Genomic DNA, 26,882 nt, shown 5'->3' on the forward strand with positions numbered 1-26,882 from the left:
ACAACCTTAGGCTCTGCTAGTCGAGGGTTTGGAGGCCAATAAGAGCTGTATTCTGTAGAGGCGACAACCCAGAGCCCCTACTACAAAGAGCTAGGTGGGGTTTCAAGGTGCACCTTAACATTAGCTACTATCAGTTTGATAAACATCACTTAACAGTTCCAAAAAAGATTCACTGCCATAATTCACTTAGGAAATATTCAAAATGCATCCTAATAATTTAAATTCTGTACTATGTTATTAAGAAATATATTGAAATATATATTTTTGGGCAGCTGCGCCTCAGAACCTTTAACCACAAGAGGTGCCTGATTTTTGGGTGGGGGTAAGGAGTAGGCTGGGGCAGAGAGGGGGAGGGATAGTAGGGAAAGGGTGGTGGACAGTGAAGTACCGCTGTGGAGCGCGAGGTGGAGAGAGGGCAGGACAGCTATGTGCAGTCGGGAGGTTAGACAAATGGCGGGGAAGAGGTGGAGAGAGGAAAGGGAGTAGCGGGAAAGGAGAGAAGTAAAAAGACTGGGTGCAATGGTGAAATGAGGGCTGTTTAGTGCTGAAATGGAAAGAGGGAGGGTCTGGGTGGGTGAGGACAACGGTTAATGAAGGTTGAGGCCAGGAGGGTTACAGGAACATAGGATATACTGCAGGGAAAGTTTCCACCTGCGCAATTCAGAAAAGCTGGTGTTTTTGGGAAGGATCCATATGGCACAGGCTGTGAAGCAGACATGAAATGAAGGATATCATGTTTGGCAGCATGCATGGCAACCGGCTTCTGGAGGAAGCTAAGGGCTCTGGAGGAAGCCTTAGCCCCACAGAAATATCAGTCCTTGCCAAAGGCCTCACCTTTTGCCCCACTTCAAAATTTAATCATGCAGGACTTGTTAAAGAGCTCCTCTCCTTCTCCCAGGCCCTACAGTGGAAACACTTTTTCGCCACCAACCCTACCAATCAGACTCAACCAAAGATCAATGTTGAACTCTGCCTAACTCAGTTTGCTCCTCCATCCAACTGAGATCCATCCCCACTGTTCCAAAATCACCCCATTAACTTTCCAGAATTTCTTAGCCTCGAACCTTACCTCACCATCATTCCCCAAATCCCTCAACATGCAAACTAACCTTACATCTGCAGAAAGAACTGCTCTCCACCATCTAAAAACTGATCCTGACCTTATAATCCTAGCTGCGGACAAAGGCTCCACCAGCTTTGTTTTGAACTGCAAGGGCTACTTGGCAGAAGCACTCTGCCAGCTGTCAGACACATCCATCTACAAACTTTGCTACAGTGAACCCATTCCAGAAATCCAGCAGGATCTCCAGTTACTTCTCAAATCCTTAGGCCCATCCCAGACCCTCTCCCCAGAGTTCATCTCTCTGCTCATCCCTCTCACTCCCTGCACTCCTACCCTCTAAAGACCATAAACCCAGCCACTCAGGATGCCCATTGTGCTCAGTTACTGTGCCCCCACTGAAACAATCTCTCCTCTCACAGACCAACACCTTCAACCTATTACCCGGTAACTACCCTCCTATATTAAAGATACCAACCATTTCCTCCACCGACTCTCCACAGTTCCTATCCTTTTACCACACGGTGCACTGCTCGTCACAACTGATGCCCCCTCCCTTTACATTAACATCCCTAATGTCCATGGCCTTACTGTTATTAAACACTACCTTTTCCAATGCCTGATGGGTTCCAAACCAACACCCTCCTTCCTAATTGCCATGACCAACTATATCCTCACCCACAATTACTTCTCCTTTGAAGGCATTAACTACAAACAAATCTGGGGTACAGCTATGGGCACCCGTATGGCACCATCATATGCCAACCTATTCATTGGCCATCTAGAGGAATCCTTCCTCAACACCCAGAATCCTAAATCCCTCACCTGGTTCAGATTCACTGATGACATCTTTGCTATCTGGAACAAAGGTGAGAACACCCTTTCCACATTCCTCCAGAACCTCAACAACTTCTTATCCATTTGCTTCACCTGGTCCTACTCAACCCAACAAGCCACCTTCCTAGATGTTGACCTCCACCGCAAAGATGGCTACATCAGTACTTCTGTCCATACCAAACCTACAAACCACCCGCAATACCTCCACTTCAGCAGCTGCCACCTGTTCCACACCAGAAGTCCATTCCATACAGCCCAGCCACCCATGGCCGCCACGTCTGCAGTGATGAGCAGACCCTCTTAAAATATACCAAGGGCCTCACTGAAGCCTTCACAGACCGCAATTGTGCTCCCAACCTTGTATAAAAACAAATCTCCTGTGCCTTATCTTTCCAGTCTCCCTCCATCTCCCAAAGTCCCATCGTCCAGCGACAGAGGAGCATTCCACCTCATAACTCAGTACCACCCAGGACTGGAGCAACTGAATTACATTCTCTGCCTGGGTTTCGACTACCTCTCATCATGCCCTGAAATGATAAATGTCCTGCACACTATCCTTCCCACTCCTCCCACAGTGGTATTCCGCCACCCACCGAACCCACACAATATACTCATCCATCCCTACACAACCCCTGCTCCCAACCCCTTACCTCATGGCTCATAACCCTGTAATAGACCTAGATGCAAGACCTGTCCCATACATCCTCCTGTCACCACCTACTCCAGTCCGGCCACAAACATTACCTATCTCATCAAAAGCAGAGCTACCTGTGAAACCAGTCATGTGATCCACAAGCCAAGCTGCAATTACTATGCTGCATTCTATGTGGACATGACAGCCAAGAAGCTGTGTGTCTGCATGAATGGCCACCGACAAACTGTGGGCAAGAAACAAGGGGATCATCCTGTTGCTGAGTGTGCTGCCAAACATGACATCCTTCATTTCAATGATTGCTTCACAGCCTGTGCCATTTGGATCCTTCCCAACAACACCAGCTTTACTGAAATGCCCAGACGGGAACTTTCCCTGCAACATATATCATGTTCCCGTAACCCTCCTGGCCTCAACCTTTGTTAGTCATTGTCCTCGCCCATCCAGTCCCTTCCCTGTTCCCATTCCAGCACTACACTGCCATCATTCCACCATTGCACCCAGTCTTTTTACTTCTCTCTTTTACCGCTACACCTCTCTCCCCACTTCTCCCCTGCCATTTGTCTAGCCTCCTGACTGCACATAGCTGCCCTATGCTCTCCCCATCTCATCCTCGCACGCTCCCCAACAGCACTTCACTATCCACCACCCCTATCCTATTGAGACAATCTGGAAAAGGTCCGGATTTGTGGTGGAACAATTCATGGTTTTCTGCACCATGACAATGAACGTGCTCACAGTTATTTCAATGTTCATGAATTTTTGGCCAAAAACAACACTATAATGATGCCCTAGCCTCCATATTCACCTCATTTGACTCTTATGTACCCAAAAATAAATAAAACCTTCGACAGTTATTTTACAAGCATAGGTGAGATTGAAAATGATATGATGAAAGAGCTAAAAGCTATCTCAAAGACAGTGTCCAAGAACTGTGCTAGGAACTGGAGAAAGAGGTGACATGAGTGTATGATATGTAATGGAGAATATTTTGAAGTGGGTAACACTGATATAGACCAGTAAATAAAATTATTTTAAAAAAATAAAAATTCCCTTAATATTTGGATGCACCTTGTGTCTCAAACTTTTTACATTTAACTTGAGAGCCAGTGTGCACATTTTGAAGGAAATTTTAGGAATGTACAGCATAGCTATTGTGTACATGTTTTACGCAATGTTCCTTATTATCAGGTGAACAATAACTAAGGTAGAGATTTAGTGATGGAATCCATTCAGGTGAGCCATGTCTCATAAGCAGCAAAGGTTTGACACAACAGAAACACATTCTATTAGCAAAAAATTAATGATTTTGAGTATAAAGTTCTTAAATTATTGCTGGTTTTGTACAAACAATAATAAAAATGTTTATTTCTTCGGACCAAGTTTGACTGCATTTATCTTGGAAAATTTTATAACACTTTTGTCATCATGTAGTACATTCATACCAAAATAAAATGTAAACTGTATGAAAATGGAAATGTCTGAAAACATAAACAACACATATTTAAAAAATTATATTATTTATTGCCCAAATATGACATCTTCAACAATATCACTGTCTTGATCATCGCCAATTGCTAATGAATAATTATGGCATCTACTTGCATTATCTCTTCTTAACACCATCCTGAACCCAGCACACTTTTTCAAGTTTCTCTATGTGCAGGTAGTATGCAATCCACTCATCCTGAGTGATAGTTTTCAAACCTGAAACAATTGGGGGTAAGTGACAATATATGCTTTTTCTCAGTTACTGAAAATTGGTTTGGAATAAAAAAAGAAAACTCACAAAATTACTACACACACCTTCTTTCACCAACTGTAGTAACTTCATAATGCAAATTTTTCTTCTTCTGACAACATTTTTAAGCTTTGCCCATGCCACTTCAACTGGATTAAGGCTGCGGTTGTATGGCGGAAACTGCAGCACAGTATGTTCTCGGGTTTCAAATATTTTATTAATTTTAAATACTTGGTCTTTTTGCTTAAATTGTACAATTAAGTGAAATATTATTGTTTTTATCACTGACAAGTCAGCAATCATATTACTTTTTAACAACCACTCAATTATTTCCCCTTTTATTCAAGGGCCAAATTGGGAGCTTTGTTATGAAACTTATTGCGATATGAAGCACTGTCCATAGCAGTAATACTGTTGAGAGGTAGATTCATAACTATTTCAGCCTAAATCCAACCCAAAATAATTCTTAGGTTCATTTTGTTGTGATAGTCCTATGGGGCACAAGACCAGCATCAGATCCTATACAGACAACAATAATTATGTTTCTGCCACAAACTGTCCATGATTCTGTCGACGTTTTCTGTTATTAACGTTGTTCTCCATCCAAGCTTCATCAATATAAAGAACTTTGTCTTGCTCACTTAACTTCCTTACTTGCATAAAGTACTTGCATCACCAGTCAGTTACATCAGTTCTCTCTACCAAAATCTTCCTTTTACCAACACTTCTCTTCCAGATAAATCTCAGTTCATGCAGTGTCATTGGCTAAGCATCTTTCTGCAAAGAAAAATGAATTTTCTGTTTTACAGCAGTAATTTGCATAATGTTGACACTATTTTTTGATTTTTATGAAAGTCCAACAGCATTTATCAAGTTACCAATTTTGTAAAACTGCCTGTAACAATCGCTTCTTAGCACCCTCTCTTGGCGATTTCAGTAAACAATGTGGTTTATTTTCACACTCCTTTCTGATACGTACTATTGTGGCATGTCTGACTTTTGTATAAATTGCAGTTCTTTGGAGCTGGCAATATTACCCAACAGTTCTTTGCGTATTGACTCTTTAACGCAAGCTGTAATTACGTTACAAGTTGTCAGAAACTCTTAACTCGACAAATACCTCCTCTTTGTATGAGGTGTGGCTAGAAGAAAACCGGACTAGTACTGGTGAAACAATAAAACGAATGCAATAAGGCTGAAAGTCGCGTGGCCTGTCACGTGACTCTCGCTCCGCCTACTGCTCGAGTTTCATCTGCCTCCTGCACTCAGTCTGCCCGTGGCGTCTGTTTTAAGTAGTTGACGTTTTGTCTGTGCGTCGGAAAATGTTGAGTGTACAGAAAGAACAGCGTGTTAACATCAAATTTTGTTTCAAACTAGGAAAATCTGCAAGTGAAACGTTTGTAATGTTACAAAAAGTGTACGGCGATGATTGTTTATCGCGAACACAAGTGTTTGAGTGGTTTAAACGATTTAAAGATCGCCGCGAAGACACCAGTGATGACACTCGCACTGGCAGACCATTGTCAGCAAAAACTGATGCAAACATTGAAAAAATCGGTAAACTTGTTCGACAAGATCGCCGTTTAACAATCAGAGCAGTGTCTGAGTTAACAGGAGTTGACAAGGAAAGTGTCGAACAAGTTTACCGATTTTTTCAATGTTTGCATCAGTTTTTGCTGACAATGGTCTGCCAGTGCGAGTGTCATCACTGGTGTCTTCGCGGCCATCTTTAAATCGTTTAAACCACTCAAACACTTGTGTTCGCGATAAACAATCATCGCCGTACACTTGTTGTAACATTACAAACGTTTCACTTGCAGATTTTCCTAGTTTGAAACAAAATTTGATGTTAACACGCTGTTCTTTCTGTACACTCAACATTTTCCGACGCACAGACAAAAAGTCAACTACTTAAAACAGACGCCACGGGCAGACTGAGTGCAGGAGGCAGATGAAACTCGAGCAGTAGGCGGAGCGAGAGTCACGTGACAGGCCACGCGACTTTCAGCCTTATTGCATTCGTTTTATTGTTTCACCAGTACTAGTCCGGTTTTTTTCTAGCCACACCTTGTATTGTGGACATTTTCTTGTGATGTAATAAGCTTATCCATCACTTCTGAAAAACTAAGTAAATCACCAAATATACAAAATGAACTGTGTGGCACTATCATACAAACGAAATCGACATGAATCGCCGCCTGCTGTACTTCACTACTAACCAGGAAATGGGCAACTGATTTCTGGTGTGCCTGTAAGGCAGTTGCAGGACTAGTGACTAGTTTTGTGATACTGGCAGCATAAAGGACAAGTACATGGCAATGATCAAGTCGCAGTGCACTGCAGGTGTTTAGTATAACTCATGTGGTGTGTGGAAATAGCTGTGCAACAATGTATTGCTGAACACTTCCTTAGAATTCAGCTTTCTAAAAACATCACACCTTACTATGGGTAAACATGAGAATTTAGTTTGCTGTTTTGAGGAAGCAAGGGTACATTTTACCTTTTGTGTAATGCATCCTTTCAGCTCCTCTGTTTAGAGGCGATAACAATTCTGGAAGCTCTTGCTGTGTGGCACAGTGCTCGTAAGTGGAATGCAAATGTTACATAACTGTTGACCATCATGCTGCATAAAATCTGCCCATTTGCAAATAATTAATAATTAGCAACAGACTAATAACTGTTTTCAACAATGTCAAATATGTTGGTCTACTACAGTGAGGAACTTTGTGCTGTCTACAGTGATGCAAGATGCGAAAACTTTTCTTATTTTTCACACATTAAACAAAATGATCTTCCACTTGGTTCACTACTCAGACAGTAAAGAGAAATGTGTTTGATCAACCTGATATTCTTTTTTTCCTTTACAATTAATTCTCCTTTACCCTCATATTGTCTTGTTGCCACATCTGAAATATGTAAAATCATGATATGTCATCAAACTTCCAGTAGTACCCCAACCCCATCAAAGTATCAAAAACATTTTATGTAACACATTTTATTAGTTACAACATTCCACATATTTTCATTCATCATCATCATCAAATTTAATCTTCTTTCCTTGAAATGCATGAATATTCAGCTGTTGCTGCTGCATTTTCTTTTTTGCCTCCCAAGATGGATGTAGTGATACTCCTGCATCTGAAGTTAAAACAACATGTTAAAAACAGAAATTCAAGAGAAAATAAATCACAAAGCTCTACACAAACAAGGCATTTAAACAGACGTACCATTCTGGCTGGTTTTCAGTTCTGTGTTTTGTCTCTTAATATGGGTGTTGAGTGTATACTTTCTCTTGAGAGGTTCCCCTTGGAATCTTTTCCTCTCTTTCTCCATTCCTGTTCTTCTTCCCTCATTCGTGTGTCTATATTCATCTGCCGCTCTCAATGGACCTTGTAACTCATCATTAAAGGCATTTTTGGCTGAAAACACAAGACACTCATGTTTAGTTTAGTGATAATAGCATATAACCTACATTTGTAGTCCCAGATGAGGACTGATTACACGAACAATTTATAAATGAAGAAAGGATGGAGCACAGGTAACCACCCAACGTACAGCTGGGGTTTTGAATGGTCAACATGCACTGAAAGATATCAAAAATCATTAAGAATTTGGATGAGTCTTTCCATAGAGCTTACTGACTAATGAACTCAAGACTACAGTGCAGGGAACTGTAGCTGGCTGGGAAATGTAACTTAACTGTACATAAAGACACTGAAGCGAAAAAGAAACTGGTACAGGCAAGCGTATTCAAATACAGAGATATGTAAACAGGCAGAATATGGCGCTGTGGGCGGCAATGCCTATATAAGACAACAAGTGCCTGATGCAGTTGTCAGATCGATTACTGCTGATACAATGGCAGGGTATCAAGATTTAAGTGAGTTTGAACACGGTGTCATAGTCAGCGCATGACCGATGGGACACAGCATTTCCGAGGTAGCAGTGAAGTGGGGATTTTCCTGTATGACCATTTCACGAGTGTACTGTGGATATCAGGACACCGGTAGAACATCAAATCTCCAACATAGCTGTGCCCAGAAAAAGATCCTGCAAGAACGGGACCAACGATGACTGAAGAGAATCGTTCTACGGCAGAAGTGCAACCCTTCTGGAAATTGCTGTAGATTTCAATTCTGGGACATCAACAAGTGTGAGCTTGTGAAGCATTCAAAGTAGCATAATCACTATGGGCTTTCAGAGCCAAAGGCCCGTTTGTATAGCCTTGATGACTGCATGACACAAAGCTTCACATCTTGCTGGGCCCGTCAAAACCGACATTAGGCTGTTGATGACTGGAAACATTTTGCCTGGTCGGATGAGAGTCTTTTCAAATTATACCGAGCAGATGAACATGTACAGGTATGGAGACAACCTCATGAATCCATGGACCCTGCATGTCAGCAGGGTACTGTTCAACCTGGTGGAGGCTCTGTAATAGTGTGGGGCGTGTGCAGTTGGAGTGATATGTGACCCCTGATACCTCTAGATATGACTCTGATAGTTGACACATACATAAGCATCCTGTCTGATCACTTGCATCCATTCATGTCCATCGTACATTCCAATGGACTTGGGCAATTCCAGCAGGACAATGCGACACTCCACACATCCAGAATTGCTACAGAGTGGCTCCAGGAACATTCTTCTGAGTTTAGACACTTCTGTTGGCCACCAAACACCCCAGACATGAACATTATTGAGCATATCTGGGATGCCTTGCAACATGCTGTTCAGAAGATATCTCCACCCCCTTGTACTCTTACGGACTTATGGACAGCCATGCAGGATTCATGGAATTCCCTCCTGCACTATTTCAGGCATTAGTTTGAGTCCATGCCACGTCATTTTGTGGGACTTTCGTGTGCTCGTGGAGGGCCTACACAATACTAGGCAGGTGTACCAGTTTCTTTGGCTCTTCAGTGTATTTATGGTGTGTTTCTGTTAATCAGTCAGAAGTTTAGGGACGATTTTGATCTTTCCCATGTGTCTGACAATCACTCAACACCTCAACTATAAAGTTAACAATGCTCGTATCATTAGTTTATTCCCTCCAAGACTTTGCAATACGATGTTAATACTATATATACAGTTTGCATTAAGTGGAAATACAAAAAATGTGGTGTGCAATGCAAAAGAGATAAAATGGATGTTACAGAAAAGTGCATTTTTTTAAAAAAATCATTACAATCACACAAATCTGATCCATAGAAAAAAATGTTACAACTAGAAATTTTTTTCACATACTGATATTTAAGATGAAAATACCGCAAACGTAAAGCCTCCCAAAAGGTGGTCGTTGCCTACAGTTAATCCTGCAGTCACTGAACAAATTTAAGTACATGTATGGGCAATATTTCAGTAATAATAACCTCACAATTGACTGCAATCATGATATAAAATATGTTTTCACTGTCTAAAACTGTCAATAAGACCAATTCATACAAACATAATTATTTTATTAAATCTTATTTCTAACTGCCTGCCTTCCCATGGGAAAGCAAGCTACATTATACTGAGGCACAACCAATTAATGGTAGGTAGCACTTGTACAGCTCAAAGTCACAACTTAACATTTAGAAAGTGCAGAAATCTATACAACACAAGTTTAATGCACTGAACATCTAATTTGATTCTTATGCACACATGTCAAACTACATACAGCTTACATTATCAGTCAAATCATTCGGAGAGAGAATACTACTGTAGCTTTGACACTGACAGCCTTTGAAGAAGCTGTGGCTTCGCTGTTGACGACTCTCCAAGATAAATCTGGAGTAATCTACAACAACAACAGAAAACTCTTTATCAGGAGAGCTCCACAAGGGCTTCAACCCAGCTCCTCATGATGTAACTGTAACATTTAACCACTACTCAGTTCATAAGACTATCAAAGTTATTTGTCATGTATTACATCAAAAAGTGTGTGTTCAAGACTGCTCGTATGCCACTTTAAAGTAATCTCTTCCAACTTTTTTGTTGCTATTGCATGTTATTAATGCTCTTGGCAGAGGTTTGTTCTTTTGTTTTTTCAGGATAAATTATTTTGTCATCCCATATGTGACTACTTCTTGAGATGATTGTAATTTATTGATCACTTCACTGCAGTGCAGATCCTTCTACAGATTATTTGCATGACATACTGGGGTGCTGAGTGTCACACACACATCAGTACTTGCTGTCTACACACACATCAGTACTTGCTGTCTATTTATAACAGAATATATACAACTTTGAAAAATACTTTAATAAAGCTAGAGTGTGTACTACACTTCTTACTTTAGTATCATTACAATAAAAAATCTTTTCTATTTGTTAACATTTTACATCATTGGGAAGGTTATCATAAGTTTTGTCATAACATAATTGAACACTGTTTCGAGCGAAATTCAACTTCAAGGAAGTGTAAGGAAAGTCATATTTATTTTGTGTCGTATGTTATGGACATTATTATTCATTTTGAGCTGTGAATGATCATCTACTACATATTTCATTACAGAATATACAGTTGTGTTGTGAAGCTGCAGGTAAGTGCCTAACTTTGACCATTTGACACTGATTTGACAGCTAGATTTTTGGAAATACTGTCACAGTTTCAATTGAAAAATCTATCTTTTGGTGTATGTGAACTCACATATCTTAAGCTCTCATGTGTACTTTCAGACAATTCCGAACGGACAACATATACAGAGCGTTATCCATTACTAACTGACCTTTCAAAACCAATCATAAACACCACATATAAAATTAATTTTTCTCTAAAGTTACTGTTATGAAAAGCCCATTTACAAACACACACACACACACACACACACACACACACACACACACACACAAACTAAATTTTAACTACTTCCTCTTCTCTCTAGATTTCTCTAATCGAGACACACAGTGCACTACTTACATGGGCATCTTACTTTCTCCACTTTTCATCAATAGCTTCTCTAAACCTGTCACACTGAGTATCCCTTTACACTAATCTAGCTGCTGCGTCTCTGAAGTGCATTACACTGCAATGATGAGCTGTCATATGACTAGTTTTATGCATGTGTATCTGTATTCGAAAGGAAGGGATCATCTCTCTTCCACAAGCATATATTTCAACAATATTATGAGAAGGAAAGTTGCTACTCACCATATAGTGGAGATGCTGAGACGCAGATAGGCACAACAAAAAGACTCTCACAATTACAGCTTTCGGCCATTAAGGCCTTCATCAACAATAGACAGACACACACACATGTTGACAAAGGCCTTAATGGCCAAAAGCTATAATTGTGAGAGTCTTTTTGTCGTGTCTATCTGTGACTCAGCATCTCCGCTATATGGCGAGTACCAACTTTCCTTCTTATAATATTGTTACATTCCATCCTGAACAAGCATATATTTGTCTAACATAATTTTAGAAAGCCACAGAAAATCTGAAACAATATCTAATTTCACATCATTCCAACAAAAAGTGAAATGATTTAATATACTGCCACTTGATTACAATATTGGGGTTAACTGACACTTTGATACCACTTTGCCCACTCACATTCAAATTGCCATCTTTCACCCTAACTTAGGGTTTGGGCTACACTACAGATCAGTATATCACCACAACTAAGATTTTGTATTTGCATTTGTTCATTTCACCTACTCACAACCAAACTGTCACTTTTCAACCTAACTTATACGTTGATCTAAATTACAGATCAGCCTACCACCAAAACCTACACTCCAACAAAAAATATAAACACAAAAATTTTGGCTCTGTTCTGGTCTCTTCGTGTATATGCTTGTATGATGCCACAAGCAACAACACCATTATGGCATATTTGGTATCGATAGGTTCAGTTGACCCTAGTATTGTATTTTGTGACATACGTCACACCAAAAAGTCTGAGTACACATATAACACTGTTTTTTGTTCTTGGTTCTAAACAATCAAGTGCTTAGAACAGTGCAACTTAGATCCGTGTTAAATTGTTAATAATGAAGACAATGGACAGGTATTATGCCACCAGTATTTTTTCACATGTATAAGAAGAATTTCTTCTTCAATTAAACAAAAGAAAACAATATAGGTATTAAATTCCAGTTAGTAATTATACAGGATTCCATATGTATGCCCCTAATTTCTGTACCTTTCTGATTTCTATTCATCTTGGGGTATTTTGTAGACACTCTGCTGCTAGAATTTCCAAGTTTTTTCATAGTCTGTTCTTCACTGTTTACACTTTCACTTTTTACAATACTGCTTAAATATTCTCCTTCATCTGTTAAGAAAAAGGGATCCGGCTGTAATGATTTTAAGTTTTCACTGGTAGCAGATCTTATGACTCTTTCATGAGGCAAATGTTCTCTCTCTTGGTCTGATGATTCACTGAAATTGTTATTGTCATCAGATGAAACATTTTCTTCACTTGCAACATTTTTCCTTTTTACACAACGCTGAGGAACATCAGATGCCACAGGATTAGTATTTTTAGGTTTACTTTTATTTTTCTTCACTGAGTTATTAACACCTACAGCTGCATCTGGATATATATTAGGTTTTTTAATGTTATGATCCCATTTTACCTCATCTGATGTCTCAATTTCCTCACTAATTACCACATCAGAGGTAAGGTCTTCGCTGCTAGAAGTATGCCTTATCCTGACAAACCTCCCAGGCTCATATTTTTGCAGATTTTCATTTTGTTTTGTCTTTTGCTTCTTGTTCTTCTTTTTCTTCATTTTTGTCTGAGATCCGAGATCATCTAGAAGCGCTACCCAGTCAACAGGTTCAGATCGTAGTTTCCGTACATGTGCCTCCACATCAGGATGACAAGCCAGTCGTCCAAGGGCACGCTCAAGACAGGATGACTGCAGCTGTTGCACAAGGAGAGAAACAGAAAAAAAAGTTGTTCACTGAGACTGAAATGACTGCAGTAACCCACCTGTACAAAAATACTTATATCTGCAATGAAATTAAACATATAGTAAATTAGCTGTGAACTACATAAAAGAATATGGATAACTACTAAATAAATAATTAATTGTTAACTAACGTACAACAATACAATGCAAATGTATTTACATGTTACAATCCATATCAATTATCTGGGGTGACATTAAATGTGGGCAAGTGCTCTACCTCTGAGCTACCCAAGCACGACTCACGACCCATCTTTACAGCTTTGCTTCTGCCAATATCTCATTTCCTACCTTCCAAACTTTACAGAAGAGCACTTGCCCGCGAAAGGCGAAGTTCCCGAGTTCGAGTCTTGGTCCGGCACACAGTTATAATCTTCCAGGAAGTTTTATATCAGCACACACTCCGCTGCAGAGTGAAAATCTCATTCTGGAAACATTCCCCAGGCTGTGGCTAAGCCATGTCTCCACAATACCCTTTCTTTCAGGAGTGCTAGTTGTGCAAGTTTCACAGGAGAGCTTCTGTAAAGTTTGGAAGGTAGGAGACAAGAGACTGGCAGAAGTAAAGCTGTGAGGACAGATCACGAGTCGTGCTTGGGTAGTTCAGATGGTAGAACACTTGCCCGCAAAAGCAAAGGTCCCAAGTTCGAGTCTCGGTCCGGCATACAGTTTTAATCTGCCAGGAAGATGTTGGATATAGTTATTATATAAAGATGAAGACTCAATACAACACAGGAAAAGGTGAAGAACAGCACCAAACGAGTCAAAAGACTGATCACTAACCAGTACTGTGTGCGCCACATCCTACTGTCCTCATGTGATTCTTTCGCTCAACATGTTCTGTATATTCCATCAAGAATGGATGTGGAGATAAGTGCATTGTAAAAATTTAATCTGTATTAACAATAAATTATCACTATACTGCTTAATGCTAGTCAAGCATATGTCATCTAAATTAAACCTAGGAAGTTAAAAAAATGCTACTTTGGAAAATGTTGCTACCTTCTCAGTTATACTAAACAGCTGTTGTTGGTAGCTTAATGTTTACTTTATGACACACGACTTTTCAAAGAAAATATTTACCTATATTTGAATATACTGAAACCTATTTGTAGCACATTACTACTTGTCATGCACTTTTAAAGTGAAGATTCTTATGCATACTATGTAAGAGTTAATCCCCAGCTTTGTGTTATTTAGGTTGCTGTAGTCTCTTTCCAGGCAGGGGAATGCAATTACAATTACTTGCCTCATCCTCGAAGTCAGGATACTAGTCTCCATAGCAAATAACATTCAAAATGGCAAGGAAGACTATTCAGATTTTGAACCATTATTTTGCTATATGCTTCTGTGAATTATTAACTGTGGAGCAGCATCACAGCTCAGGATAACACAATGAACAGTTTGCACATGGGTGTGAGACTACAAGGATCTTCAGGGTGAGAGTGTTTAATTCATCTCCTCTTGATGGACTCTTGGCAAGCTTATAACTGATTTTATAGGTAACAATGATACAATGAAATCAGGATACTAATATATGGATCACTTCCTTTGGTGTCATTCTTTGAAAACATCACTCCCCACTACAGCAGTTACTAAGTATATTTCATTTTTTTCCAAGTATCATTAGTGTTGACTGTGAGTTATGACTTGGTAGCTCAGTGATAAAGTGCCAGATTACAAATCCAAATATCTGGAATTCGATTCCTGGTCAATCCCAGGAATTTTTTGCTGAGCAAAACTACTCACATTTATTCCAATGTAATTTATGTATGATGCAACAATACGAGAGAAGGGAAGTTGCTACTCACCATATAGTGGAGATGCTGAGTCGCAATAGGCACAATAAAAAGATTCACTCAATCCTAGCTTTCGGCCATGAAGGCCTTTGTCAGCAGTAAACACACATACACACACGCACTCACGCAAGTGCAACTTGCACACACTTCTGCAGTCTCAGAGAGCTGAAACTACACCCTGATACTTTGTTCCAACATTCTCCACTACAAACAACAACATAAACCTTTGGCTTACTTATCAACCAGGATAGAAGTTTTAATAATCACCCTGCATTAATAATCACACGGAATAATTTTCACTAAGAATGTTGAACATGATTAGGCATTTCACAATCTAAGGTATGGTGTACACTGAAGTACAATAATAATCTGTATCCTTATCACAAACAAAAAGTGTATCATTTACATCCGGGAGATCCTGCCCTTTGCTTGGAGTTGTGCAACTGGTTAAATACTAATCTGCAGTTACACAAATACATTTTATTTACTGATGAGGCACACTTTACTTGAGATGGTATAAACAATTAACATAACGAGCACATATGGTCTCAAGCAAACCCACATACAACAGTGCAATGCAATTTCTAGCCGTGATTTACCATAAATGTGTGGTGTGATATAATCAACACACACTTTATTGGACCATTCATTTTTCCAGGACGTCTAACTCGTGAGTCGTACCTACAATTCCTTCAAGAAGAAATTCCCCGCTTGCTCGAAGACGTTTCACTTGCTATGCGATTGCAAATGTATTCTCAACATTACGGCACACCTACACATTTCACCAACATTATTACTACACATTTAAATGAACATTTTCCTCCGGAATGGATTGGTCGTGGTGCTACACGTCTGTGGCCACCCAGACTGGCCGATTTAACACCAATGGATTTTGGTGTATGGGGATGGCTGAAAGACATAGTTGATGAGAACAAGTCAATACATGTGAGGCATTACTTGCTCACATTCTGAATGCAATAGATGAAATTAAGAACAACCCTGTGAAATTGAAAAGAGCAACAAAATCTGTTTATACACGTGCAGCTAAATGCATTGAACTCGGTGGAGAAATTTTTGAACATCTATTGTGAATGTATTGTGAAATTGTATGTGCTCGATAAAACTTCCTTAACGCTGAGCTTTATTTTTTCCAGTTTAACATGAATTCACGTTTGTTATGTATTAATAAAAGCAGATTATCTGACACATTCATACAGTTTCAGTTAACATTATTACCATCGTTTTTCTAAAATTAAATTTTCTACAACTTCTGCTGAAAACTTTGTGCAATTGACTGGAATTTAAAAAACAAATTGGACCAAATAGTAAACAAAATAAAATTTTTACGAAATTACATCTTTGCTTCTTTGGCTGTTCTGGAAAACTACTGCAGATATATGCCTGGGACATGTTTTATTAGATTCACCAAACCAATCACAAAAAAAACAAACAGAAGTCATGCTTTATTTTAACCTCTTACAGTTTTGCGATGGCTTTATATTAGCAAACTTGCTAAAATTCAGGCAAAATCTTTTATTAGAAGTAGCTCCGTAACTAAACATTTGCAGACCTATGTTTATATGAACTTTTTTCTTTAATTTTACTTGTAGAACAACCTATTAAAATATTTGCATAACTGCATGAAACACCCTGTATACAGTTTATTTTCAGAACATTTGAGTTCAAAGATATAACTACTATTCTCCAATGCATGTGATGCAGTAACTATCTTCATCGTTTTGTCACATTTGCAAACAACATATCCAGTAAAAACCTTGGGACTTTTCAACTTAGCTGGCAACAGGGTTTGTTGCAAACATAAGAAATGTTAGAAGGGATGAAAGAGAGGAGAAGAAGTTAGTTAGTTACATGTTCTATGGATCATTTTGCACAACATGTCATAATGATGTGGAAAAAGCCATTTTAGATTTACATTGTAAATTAATTTGTGCATGCAGGTACATTCTGAACATTAAAGAAAAAGATATACAGGTGTGAATTAGTAGCAAATACCCACCATCTTTTTACACAATGCTATAATAAAAGTAATTCTACAGAATAAAAGGAGTTGTCAAAGAGAAATTTTCACAGTTAGTTTTCAAATTTTGCTCTGCTGTACGTCAAACATTTTATAACACTGGATAACTGATCAAAAATTTTTATTGCAGCACTGTACACCCCTTTTTGTACTAAAGAAAACTTTAATGCAGAGTAATGAATGTCATTTTTCCTTCTGGTATTGCAATTATGTACATCATCGTTCCTTTTGTTTTGAAGTGGGTTATCTACAATAAACTCCATGAGCAAATAAATATATTGTGAATAAAAGTAATTAACACATGTAGAACCTACTCACACCATGCTAGAAGAGGGGAAAGGACTGTTTGAAGTGATAAAGGATATGAGTAATAAAGTTTCTGGTCTTCTTTTCACAACTTTATGTAATGTATATGACAAAGAGAGAAAAGGAAACTTGAGTATGGTATGCACTGCACAAATAACATGATAAGAAACAGAGAAGTCTTTAAATCATATAACTGTACATATTTCCCAATTTTTATACATATTTTAAAATAAGAAATGTGTTTAATGTATTCATATAGTCATATTTGGCCAACAAAACAGATTCAAATTCTACTGGACTGCTGGACCTTTATACTAAGGGGATCCAGATTAAATACACTTACATCAGTCAATATTTCTTGTAGTTCTCTAGTATTTTTGATTGCAAACTTCGAAACATCATCTTCTTTAAGTTTCTGTATGGGGAGAAAAACGAAATGAATTAATGACAATAATATCTACTACAGGCCTTGCCACATATTTCAAATAAAACTGGACAAACCTTTATATTTTGCAGTTCTTCTATAAGTCTTTCTGATTTCCTTTTACACTTTTCAACTTGTTTTTCATTACCTTTCCTATTCTTAAGTTTGTTAATTTCTCTGGTCAGTCTATGAACAATGTGCACTTGGGCCTTCCTGACGCTGTGTCTCATAGACACTATCTGTTTTAAGTACAACAATAACATTAGATCATGAAGTAAACACTAAACAACTGCTTTGTCAAAATGTGTCTCCCTAAGATTTTCAAACTGTTAAACACAATCAGACTTAGCAGCCACAAACTACAATGTCATAGATGATAAAAATGTGAAGAAACAATAATCATAGATAGAGCAACTGAAGCACATAATGCATAGTGATATATGGCTAAAATTTATTATTGGCCACCCACTAGTTGCACTTAAGCATTAAGCAATGTACAAACAGATGATGGCAATAAGTCATCATCACGTAAGGACGCAGCCTGTCAGAGGAAGCTCTAAGGTAGCAAACTACAAACTTTTTACCCAAAAACACATACACTGGGGAATATGAATCACTTGGATTGTGTGAATGGCCATTCCCTCACACTGTGTGTTGCTTCATGTTGATGTATTTGTTAGTGATGTATCAAATATTCATCCGTTTTATTCAATTGTTATGTTAAATTAGTAATTAATGATTTCACCTGCAATAAAAAACTACTTGAGTGTAGCCCATGGTCCAGGTTGGATTGACAGGTAATAGCTTTATTTGCTAGAAACAACTGAAAATACTACCTGTACTCATTCTTGTGAATGTATGAAAAAGTTAACAATGTAGAGGTACAGCTGGTTGATTGAGGGGGGCGGGGGGGGGGGACTTGTGCACTAATAATGAGTAAAATATATTCTCTAGGGAAAACTGCAAAAAGTGTGGACAAGATACGATCAAAATATGACTGACTTCAAACACGCCAAATCTGTCATGAGAATGAATGATGATGAGCAGCAAAAGTGATAAATTTTTACATCAATATCCTGCAAACCACTGTCATGTGCATGGCAGAAGGACTTCCTATTGTATCATTCATTAAGGCTGCTTCCTGTTCCATCTCCACATAGAGTGCAAGAAGAATGACTGTTTAAGTGCATTTGTGTCTGCTATAACTAGTCTAATGTTGTCTTTGGGATCACTGTGGGTGCAATATGTAGGAGGTTGTAGGATATTCCTAAGATTCCTCACTTAAAGCTACTTTTTGGAACTTTATTAGTTACCTATTGTTAGATAGTTTGCATATATCTTCAACCACCTGCCAGTTCAGTTTTTTAAGCATTTCTATGGTGCTCTCACATTGGTCAAACCAACCCGTCACCATTTGTGACATCCTTCTTTGTATGTTACATATGGGTCAATCCAAATGGAGTTGTCCAATAAAAATTAAGTTGGTTGCTTGATCATTTTTAAATATTTTAATTATTATTATATGTGATTACCCTATAATTGAAAAGTTCAAAACAGTATTTAAAAAAATTTTACATATCACCTTTACTGAATGGTGGCCATTTTCATTTGTAAGTGCGCAATGATGTTTCAGTTTAGAGATGTTAGCAAAAATATGAAAATCTCTGCACTGGGTTAAGTTACAACACTGCAATCGACGTGATTGTTTTTAGAAAAGTGTCCTCCACAACATTGTCTATTACACAAAATACCCTAAACTCAAAATAACCAGTCAAAATGACCTCTAAAGTTTGGTATCCAAATTTTCAAAAATCCACTTTTTAGGCCGAAAAATAACAAACAAGGAGTAATTTATGAGAGTCTAATGTTTCCCATAGTTAGATATTATACACTACTAGCCTCATATAGAGCAAGAACACTTACAAATGTTTCCTTAATTTTTATGAATTTTTGAAATTTGATAATTTTAATTTTTTGTTAAGTTTGGGGTTAGTTACCTCAGGTGCGACTGAAAATAAGAATATGATTTTTGCACAGTTTGTACACCTATATGATAGCAACGTACTGTAAAAATTTTAACATTGATATCTGACTGAACAAAGATATGAATTTTTGAAAATGAGGAGATAATTCACCGATAACTCTACAACTGATCTTATGGCTGTTACCTATCATGTGTGATATTGGTGGGATATAATCAATTATTATTGAAGTAAGGTACTGAATTATATACAAAAAGTGGAAACATCACAGAAATTAACATTTACATTATTTTGAAATAGCTACTTAAAATAAATATTTTCAGCCGTAAGATCAGTTGCACAGTAATGTGAATTATCTCCTCATATTCAAAAATTCATATCTTTGTTCACAGTCAGATATCAGTGTTGAAATTTTTACAGTACGTTGCTATCATATAGGTGTGCAAACAGTGCAAAAATCATATTTTTATATTCAGTCCCACCTGAGATAACTAACCCCAAACTTTACAAAAAATGAAAATTTTCAAATTTCAAATTAAGGAAACATTTGTAAGTGTTCTTGCTCTATATGAGGCTAGCAGTGTATAATATCTAACTACAGGAAACAACAGACTCTCATAAATAACTACTTGTTTGTTATTTTTCGCCTAAAATGTGGATTTTTGAAAATTTGGATATCAAACTTTGGAGATAATTTTGACTGGTTATTTTTGAATTTCGGGTATTTTGTGTAATTGACAATGTTGTACAGGGCACACTTTTCTAAAAACAATCATGTAAATTGCAATGTTATAACTTAACCCCGTGCAGAGACATTCAAATTTTCGGTAATGTCTCCAGACTGAAAAATCGTCGCGCGCCTACAAATAAAAATTGCTGCCATCCAGTAAAGGTGCAAGATAAATTATTTAAAAAAAACTGTTTTGAACTTCCCTAATATAGGGCAATCACATGCAAAAAAATTAAAATATTTAAAAATGGTCAAGCAACCATCACTGGACCACTTCATATGGATTGACCCATATCCAAATTCTGTACAGGTCCCATACACTCAATATTCTAGGCTGGATCACACGAGTATTATGTAACTAATCTACTTTTGGACTGATTGCGTTTTTCTAGTATTCTACCAATGTATTAAAGTTTGCAACAAGTATTACTTATGACTGAGTCTAAATGATTATTTGGCCAGAGTGTGGTACTGGGATTGGACTCTACCTGAAATACTGGTTGTAGTGTGAGGATGAAGTCTAGCTTAGGTTGAAAGGTGATGATTTATTAAGGGTTGGTAAATGCCAAATCATGGTTGCGGCAACAGCATGACCTGTAGCCTACCCTAATTTTGACGTCAGCGTCTTATAAGTGAACGCAAATTCAGGATATTTATATTAGATAGCTGACAAGTTTCCGAGTGTTTTGATGAGTGTTAGTAACATTGTCTCATACATAAACTAAGGAAATTGGAACAGGTGTCCATTACGTAACTTTTACCAATATTTATTTCCTAGCCCTACGAACTGTCGTAATCAACACTCACTGATATTGTAGTCATGAATACCATGTCCGTTCGTTTTGTGAATCGCAGAATTTTACATTTCTGTATATTAAAGGCAACTTACCAATGTTTGTACTAGTTTGAAATCTTATCGAGCTCTAACTGAATAACTATGCAGCTATTTTTCTGTCACCGAGATTGCTATTAATATTGTCTGCAAAGTTGTACATTGTGACCGGTAATGATAAATCAAATAAAAACAATCGCGATACAAATCACTAGAAACAAAATTGTTATATCGCAGAAAATCAATAGCAACAAGAATTTTGCCCGTAAGAGGAGGAGAGGTTGGAAAACAGACTTACAATTATGTTCACAATACGCTTTTGTAAACCGCTGTAATCTAGAGAAAAAAGTGCGAGTGACAAAAGTTACCGCTGCAATTCAAGTACGATAAAAATATTTCTACAAAATGTTCTATATTTACAACAAAACACGGCCGAACCTCATTGTTCAATGTTAGCTTCTCCATCGTACACAAAACACAAACATTACACCCACATGTCCTGCAATTGTAAACAATATCAAAGATCAACCAAAAAGATGTCGCTGTCGGTGATATCCAGTTCTAGAGATTACGCAAACGCTACGTTGTAACACGAACCGTGGAGGTCTTTGGTGTAGTTACTAAACTGCACAAAGTTATTGGAAACTTCCGTACTATCAAAAATCTTTATTTACTATCATATTTGAATAACTCAAGGAATTCGTCCCGATAGACTCGTCTAAAACCAACCATCATTTTCAAGCCATGAACTGCATTATTTTTAGTTCACACTTAGACATCGCTTCACATTTTTAAATATCATTTTTGTTCCATTTACATACAGTAATTATGTTATATTATAAAACCGATGTTCTGGCAACCAATTTTTCAATTCAACTGTGTTTTTTAATTTTGATAATGTACAGATTTTAACTCTGACATCTACAGATTCTAATTAAGTATTTTTAGAGATAAAAGTTCATTACAAAAATCTACTGAATACAGTATGCGCATATGTAATGTAACAAATGTACCAGACACCACCTGTCGGTAATAGTGTTATAATAAATATAAATGATGTGCATTCTGTCAACCAATTTTATGTGACGCAGCATGTGAAAGTTGCTGTGTTTTGGACAGGTTACTCCTGTAACCGAAATAACATGTGCGTTCTGGTACATTTTATGTTGATTATATAGGATGAAAAAGGTTTGCATACGTGAAATAGTAAATTAGTATCATTATCGTTACAGATCTGAAGATCGTTCTAGAGGAACTGAAATCGGTCACATGAATAAACAATTTGCAGTCAAGACGGATTATAAGTCACATTGTAAAATCACTGATTGCGGCTATCCTATCAGACATTATGTCTGTTTTTGCAAAACTAACGCTACTTACACTAACCATGTGACTATTATGGAAATGAAAGCATTCTTTGGGTTGTTGCTATTATCAGGTATATTCAAATCTGGCCATGAAGCTATGGAAAGTTTATGGGCAACTGATGGAACAGACCGAGATATATTCAGAATAATGAAGTCAGTAAAGCGATTTATGTTCCTGTTATCCGCTTTGAGGTTTGATTATGTGAATTATAGGGAAAAGAGAAGAACTAATGATAGTACTGCTCTCATCTCAGAAATATTTGGAAATTTCATTCAGAACTGTCAAAAAAACTATAGTTGCTCAGAATATTTGCCCATTTAGAGGGAAATGTTTTTTCAGGGTTTATATGCTATCGAAGCCTCCTAAATATGGCATCAAGGTTATGCGCCTTCGCAACACTAATACACACTATACATACAATGCTTTTATCTATATTGGAAAAGCAATCACTAATAAAACAAGCTAACTTTCAGTTCCAGCACAGAATACACTGCAGCTTGCAGAACCTTTATTTCAAACAAACAGAAATATAACTGCCAATAACTGGTGGAGCTGGTTGACAAACTGATTGAAATTGGTTGACTTACATTGGAACAATGCTCAAAAATAAAAGGGAAATACCACCACAATTTTTATCCAGTTAAAAACGGATAGTAGTATCTATGTTATTTGGCCTCATGAAGGTTAAAACATTGACATCTTATGTCCCAAAAAAGAATGGAAGCGTGGTGGTGATTTCATCAATGCACTATGACAATTCAGTCAATGAAAACAGTAGAAAATTGAATTTTAAAACAGAACAAAAGGTGGTGTTGATGCATTAGGTCAGAAAAGAGCCAATTATTCAGTCTCTAGAAGAACTCAACGATGGCCATGTGTAATTTTTTCAGCAATATTGAATGTTGCAAGTGCAAATGGATTCGCATTATGGAAGGCATCAAATGGAAAATGTATGGAATGTAATCATTGCATAAAAGAAATTGGACGAAATTTGATAAGGCCATTTGTCAGAGAAAGAAAGATGGAGTATTCTTCATTTACAGTAGATTTGAAGAGAAGGCTAGATAATTTTCTAGGGGCAGCTAATGATCCACAAAATGACCTACAACTAGAAAATTCACCTTGTAATCAAAATGGTTCACGAAAAAGAGGAAGATGTTATTTATGTGGTCCTAAAACTGCTTTGACTTTCTAAAATATACAGATTCCTTTTCTCGAGCTTTTTGATAGTGTGTGAAATTCCCCTTCTGTACCACTTACAAATGAGGGTTCCAGCATCAAATTACATAAACTACTGCATTGTGTACGTGCACTTCACATGTAACAATAACTAAAAATCATCTTGTGAAGATCGCAATTCCCGTAACACAAACAGCTGAGAACAACCGTGCGAGTTGTGATCACGTGACTTGAATTGACTCGACATCGAGGCCCACGAGAAAGACAGGCCGCGGCGCGTACGTCACGAAGGTAGTCCTGAACTCGCTCGCTCTCTCAGCTCAGCAGACAAAATGCGTTTCTAAACCTGTTAACTAGCAGCTGGGCATGTCAGTACTAACGAGAATTGCATCTTCCACTGGAATCTGCTATTATGAAGTCTTACTGATTAACAGTACTACAACAAAGTTTAATTTAATATCAATACTCGATATAAATGGTATAACGGCGTGTTTATAGCAATTAGTCTCTTCTGCTTAACAGTACTCATTACATGCTGGAAGTGGTGCCTTATGCAACTGATACCCATTTTAGCATGATTTTATTTTATTGTACGTCAGTACAGCCGTAACAAATTATAAGTAGGCCTATGGACTTCCCATCATTATAGGACTAATAACAGTAATATTCCATAATAACTGATTCCTGTAGAAGATTCAGTTTTAGTTTGTTTGGACATGCCTAGTTACGAGTTAATAGGTGTGGAAACGTAGTTTGTCTGCTCATTTGAGCGAGTGAGCGAGCGCAGGACTACTTTCGTGACGTACGCGCCGCGGCCTGTCTTTCTCGTAGGCCTCGCTCGACATGCTATGACGTGATGAACAGTGACTACCACAGTCTAACATAAAGTTGCGACACTTTGCCTCGATTTTGTTGCCTACTATGCCAGCAGCACCCTAAGCGGCCAGTAAGTAAAACTGTTGAGTTCGGCGAGATCGTGAGAGGAAAAGCGAATAGTAGCTGTTTAGTTTCGTTTGTACAATGGTTTTTACAAATGGGATGGCTTGCAGCGCAATAAATTGTAGCAGCAACAACAACAAGAAGACACCACATATGTCTGTTTTTCTTTAGGTTTTTGAGGACCCTGAGAGGTATGTATATACCATCATGTTACTAAACTGTATCGTCAGCATTCGCTTGCAAACTACGTGTAGTAATAATTAATGTTTCGTTTTAGAAATAGAAAATCGCTACTGAGTAGCAGAAGAGAAGATCTTCTGAAGAAAGACCCTGCTTTCCTTTACAACAATGCTAAGCTTTGTTCGCCATGAACCAAACCAGTTCATGAATGTAGACAATAATAAACTCGTGTGGAATGCAATATCCACACTGTTTAACAACCCAAATACGCCACTACAATTGACAATGAAGAGGAAACTACCACATAGGTTCGAAATCTGTCTAAAGCTGTAAAACAGTCCTATGGCACAGAAGCAGCGAGTTCAACTCTCCGTGTATCAGTGCCAGATTCATCTGAATCGTCAACACAGATCTGCTTTGACAATTAAGTGGTCATATTAAGCGCAGTTATCTGTGTCTTGCAAAAGTGTGTGATGTGTCAGAATGTGCAGATCGCTAGATTACGTGCAAAACTATTACAGAACAGGGAAAGTTCCCATCATTTTAAGTACAGACAGCAACAGAAACTGTATCAAAAGGATCAAGTGAAGAAGGACAAACAAGTTTTGAAGACTATAGGATCCTGATATTTTAAAAAAAAGATGCCCTGGACTCATTGTTAAGCCAGATTAGCACGTCACTGAAGGAGAAACTTGCTGCAAGATGGAAAGACGAAAATAAGCTGCTTGCTCTACATTTATTACATTACAGCGCTCAGTCACACACGTTTTGTCAGAATGATTTATACTTTAGAAGTATGTGGAAGGCATATAAATACAATGTGGAGTAAGTAACAATATATTCCACCTTTGAAGCAAAAGGTACAGAATTTCTCTGATACTAATAAACTAGTGAACTGTTATTGTATGAAACGTATCTAATGGCAAATTTAACACATGACAGCACTTATGGCAGTGAAATTGGCTTTGAGGACTTGGGGTTTACACGCACAGCTTATTTCTCCCACTATTTGGCAGTTGCTTGCCCCACTTAGAATAATATAAAGATGAAGGTCTTACTTGTCGCAACAGGCGACAATGACTAAAACACAGTAGGCATATGAAACGGAGGGCATCGATCCCTTTTGCACATAGAGGTCCATGCCTGTGCTTCTCATATGTGAATCTTTGTGTTTATATTCTTTTGATACCAACATAGTAAGCTATAGTTCTATCCAATGTCACAAGTATTTCTTCACGAATGTGTTGTAGCTTGCTACCGGATTCGTGATTTTTATCCCTACTTGCACTTATTTTAGAATCATTTTTAGAAACATGTGTCTTCTGATATTATACAAACTCTTGGAGGCAAAAGTTATTGAAATCCTTTTTAAATCACGTACGAAGGGGATGCAAAACTACACTATGCTTACGACGCATCTAACGTTCTCCTTTCTCGCCACTTGGAACGCTAGTGTCGCTCCAGCTGTCAAATGCTAATAACTTTCCCAGCAGTGAGTGTCGCGAGTCGCGACTGTTATGTTAGACTGTGGTGACTACATTTACATGTGACACATCTTCCGAAAGACGAAAATCGAATTTTGAATACCGTTGTCCGCTGCCGTGTTTACTTTTTAAGATCTGAAGCGGATTTGCTAGCCCAGTTATATATGGCGCTTGGAAAACAGCTGTTAAAGTTTCTGATTTAGTCAGCACAATCACCAGTTCGCTTCAATTAGACGATTGCACCCTGTGCTCGCATTTGGGAGGACGACAGTTCAATCCCGCGTCCGGCCGTCCTGATTTAGGTTTTCCGTGATTTCGCTAGATGGCTCCAGGTAAATGCTGGGTTGGTTCCTTTGAAAGGGCACGGCCGACTTCCTTTCCCGTCCTTCCCTAATCCGATGAGACCCATGGCCTCACAGTTTGGTCTCTTTCT

The 26,882-nt window shown here is 38.0% G+C and overlaps 2 protein-coding genes across 3 annotated transcripts; both read right to left on the reverse strand.

Annotated features, from left to right (window-relative positions):
- Positions 1-4,082: 4,082 nt before the first annotated feature.
- LOC126198976 (uncharacterized) lies at positions 4,083-5,514 on the reverse strand. Its single transcript, XM_049935638.1, has 2 exons — positions 4,356-5,514; positions 4,083-4,256 (listed from the first exon to the last, which is right to left on the reverse strand). The coding sequence occupies exons 1-2, from the start codon at positions 4,591-4,593 to the stop codon at positions 4,156-4,158; spliced, it is 339 nt and encodes a 112-aa protein (XP_049791595.1). The 5' UTR covers positions 4,594-5,514; the 3' UTR covers positions 4,083-4,155.
- Positions 5,515-7,269: 1,755 nt separating this feature from the next.
- LOC126198975 (serum response factor-binding protein 1-like) lies at positions 7,270-21,845 on the reverse strand. 2 transcript variants are annotated; one of them, XM_049935635.1, is made up of 6 exons: positions 21,738-21,845; positions 17,833-17,994; positions 17,675-17,746; positions 12,420-13,146; positions 7,518-7,709; positions 7,270-7,428 (listed from the first exon to the last, which is right to left on the reverse strand). In XM_049935635.1, exons 1-6 carry the CDS (start codon positions 21,762-21,764, stop codon positions 7,313-7,315), a joined length of 1,296 nt encoding a protein of 431 aa, XP_049791592.1. In that variant the 5' UTR covers positions 21,765-21,845; the 3' UTR covers positions 7,270-7,312. The 2 variants fall into 2 exon arrangements, with proteins under 2 accessions (XP_049791592.1, XP_049791594.1); XM_049935637.1 differs by lacking the exon at positions 17,833-17,994 and having other exon boundaries at positions 21,738-21,795.
- Positions 21,846-26,882: the final 5,037 nt, after the last annotated feature.

This window comes from Schistocerca nitens, chromosome 8, assembly GCF_023898315.1.
Source record: "Schistocerca nitens isolate TAMUIC-IGC-003100 chromosome 8, iqSchNite1.1, whole genome shotgun sequence".
NCBI lineage: Eukaryota > Metazoa > Arthropoda > Insecta > Orthoptera > Acrididae > Schistocerca > Schistocerca nitens.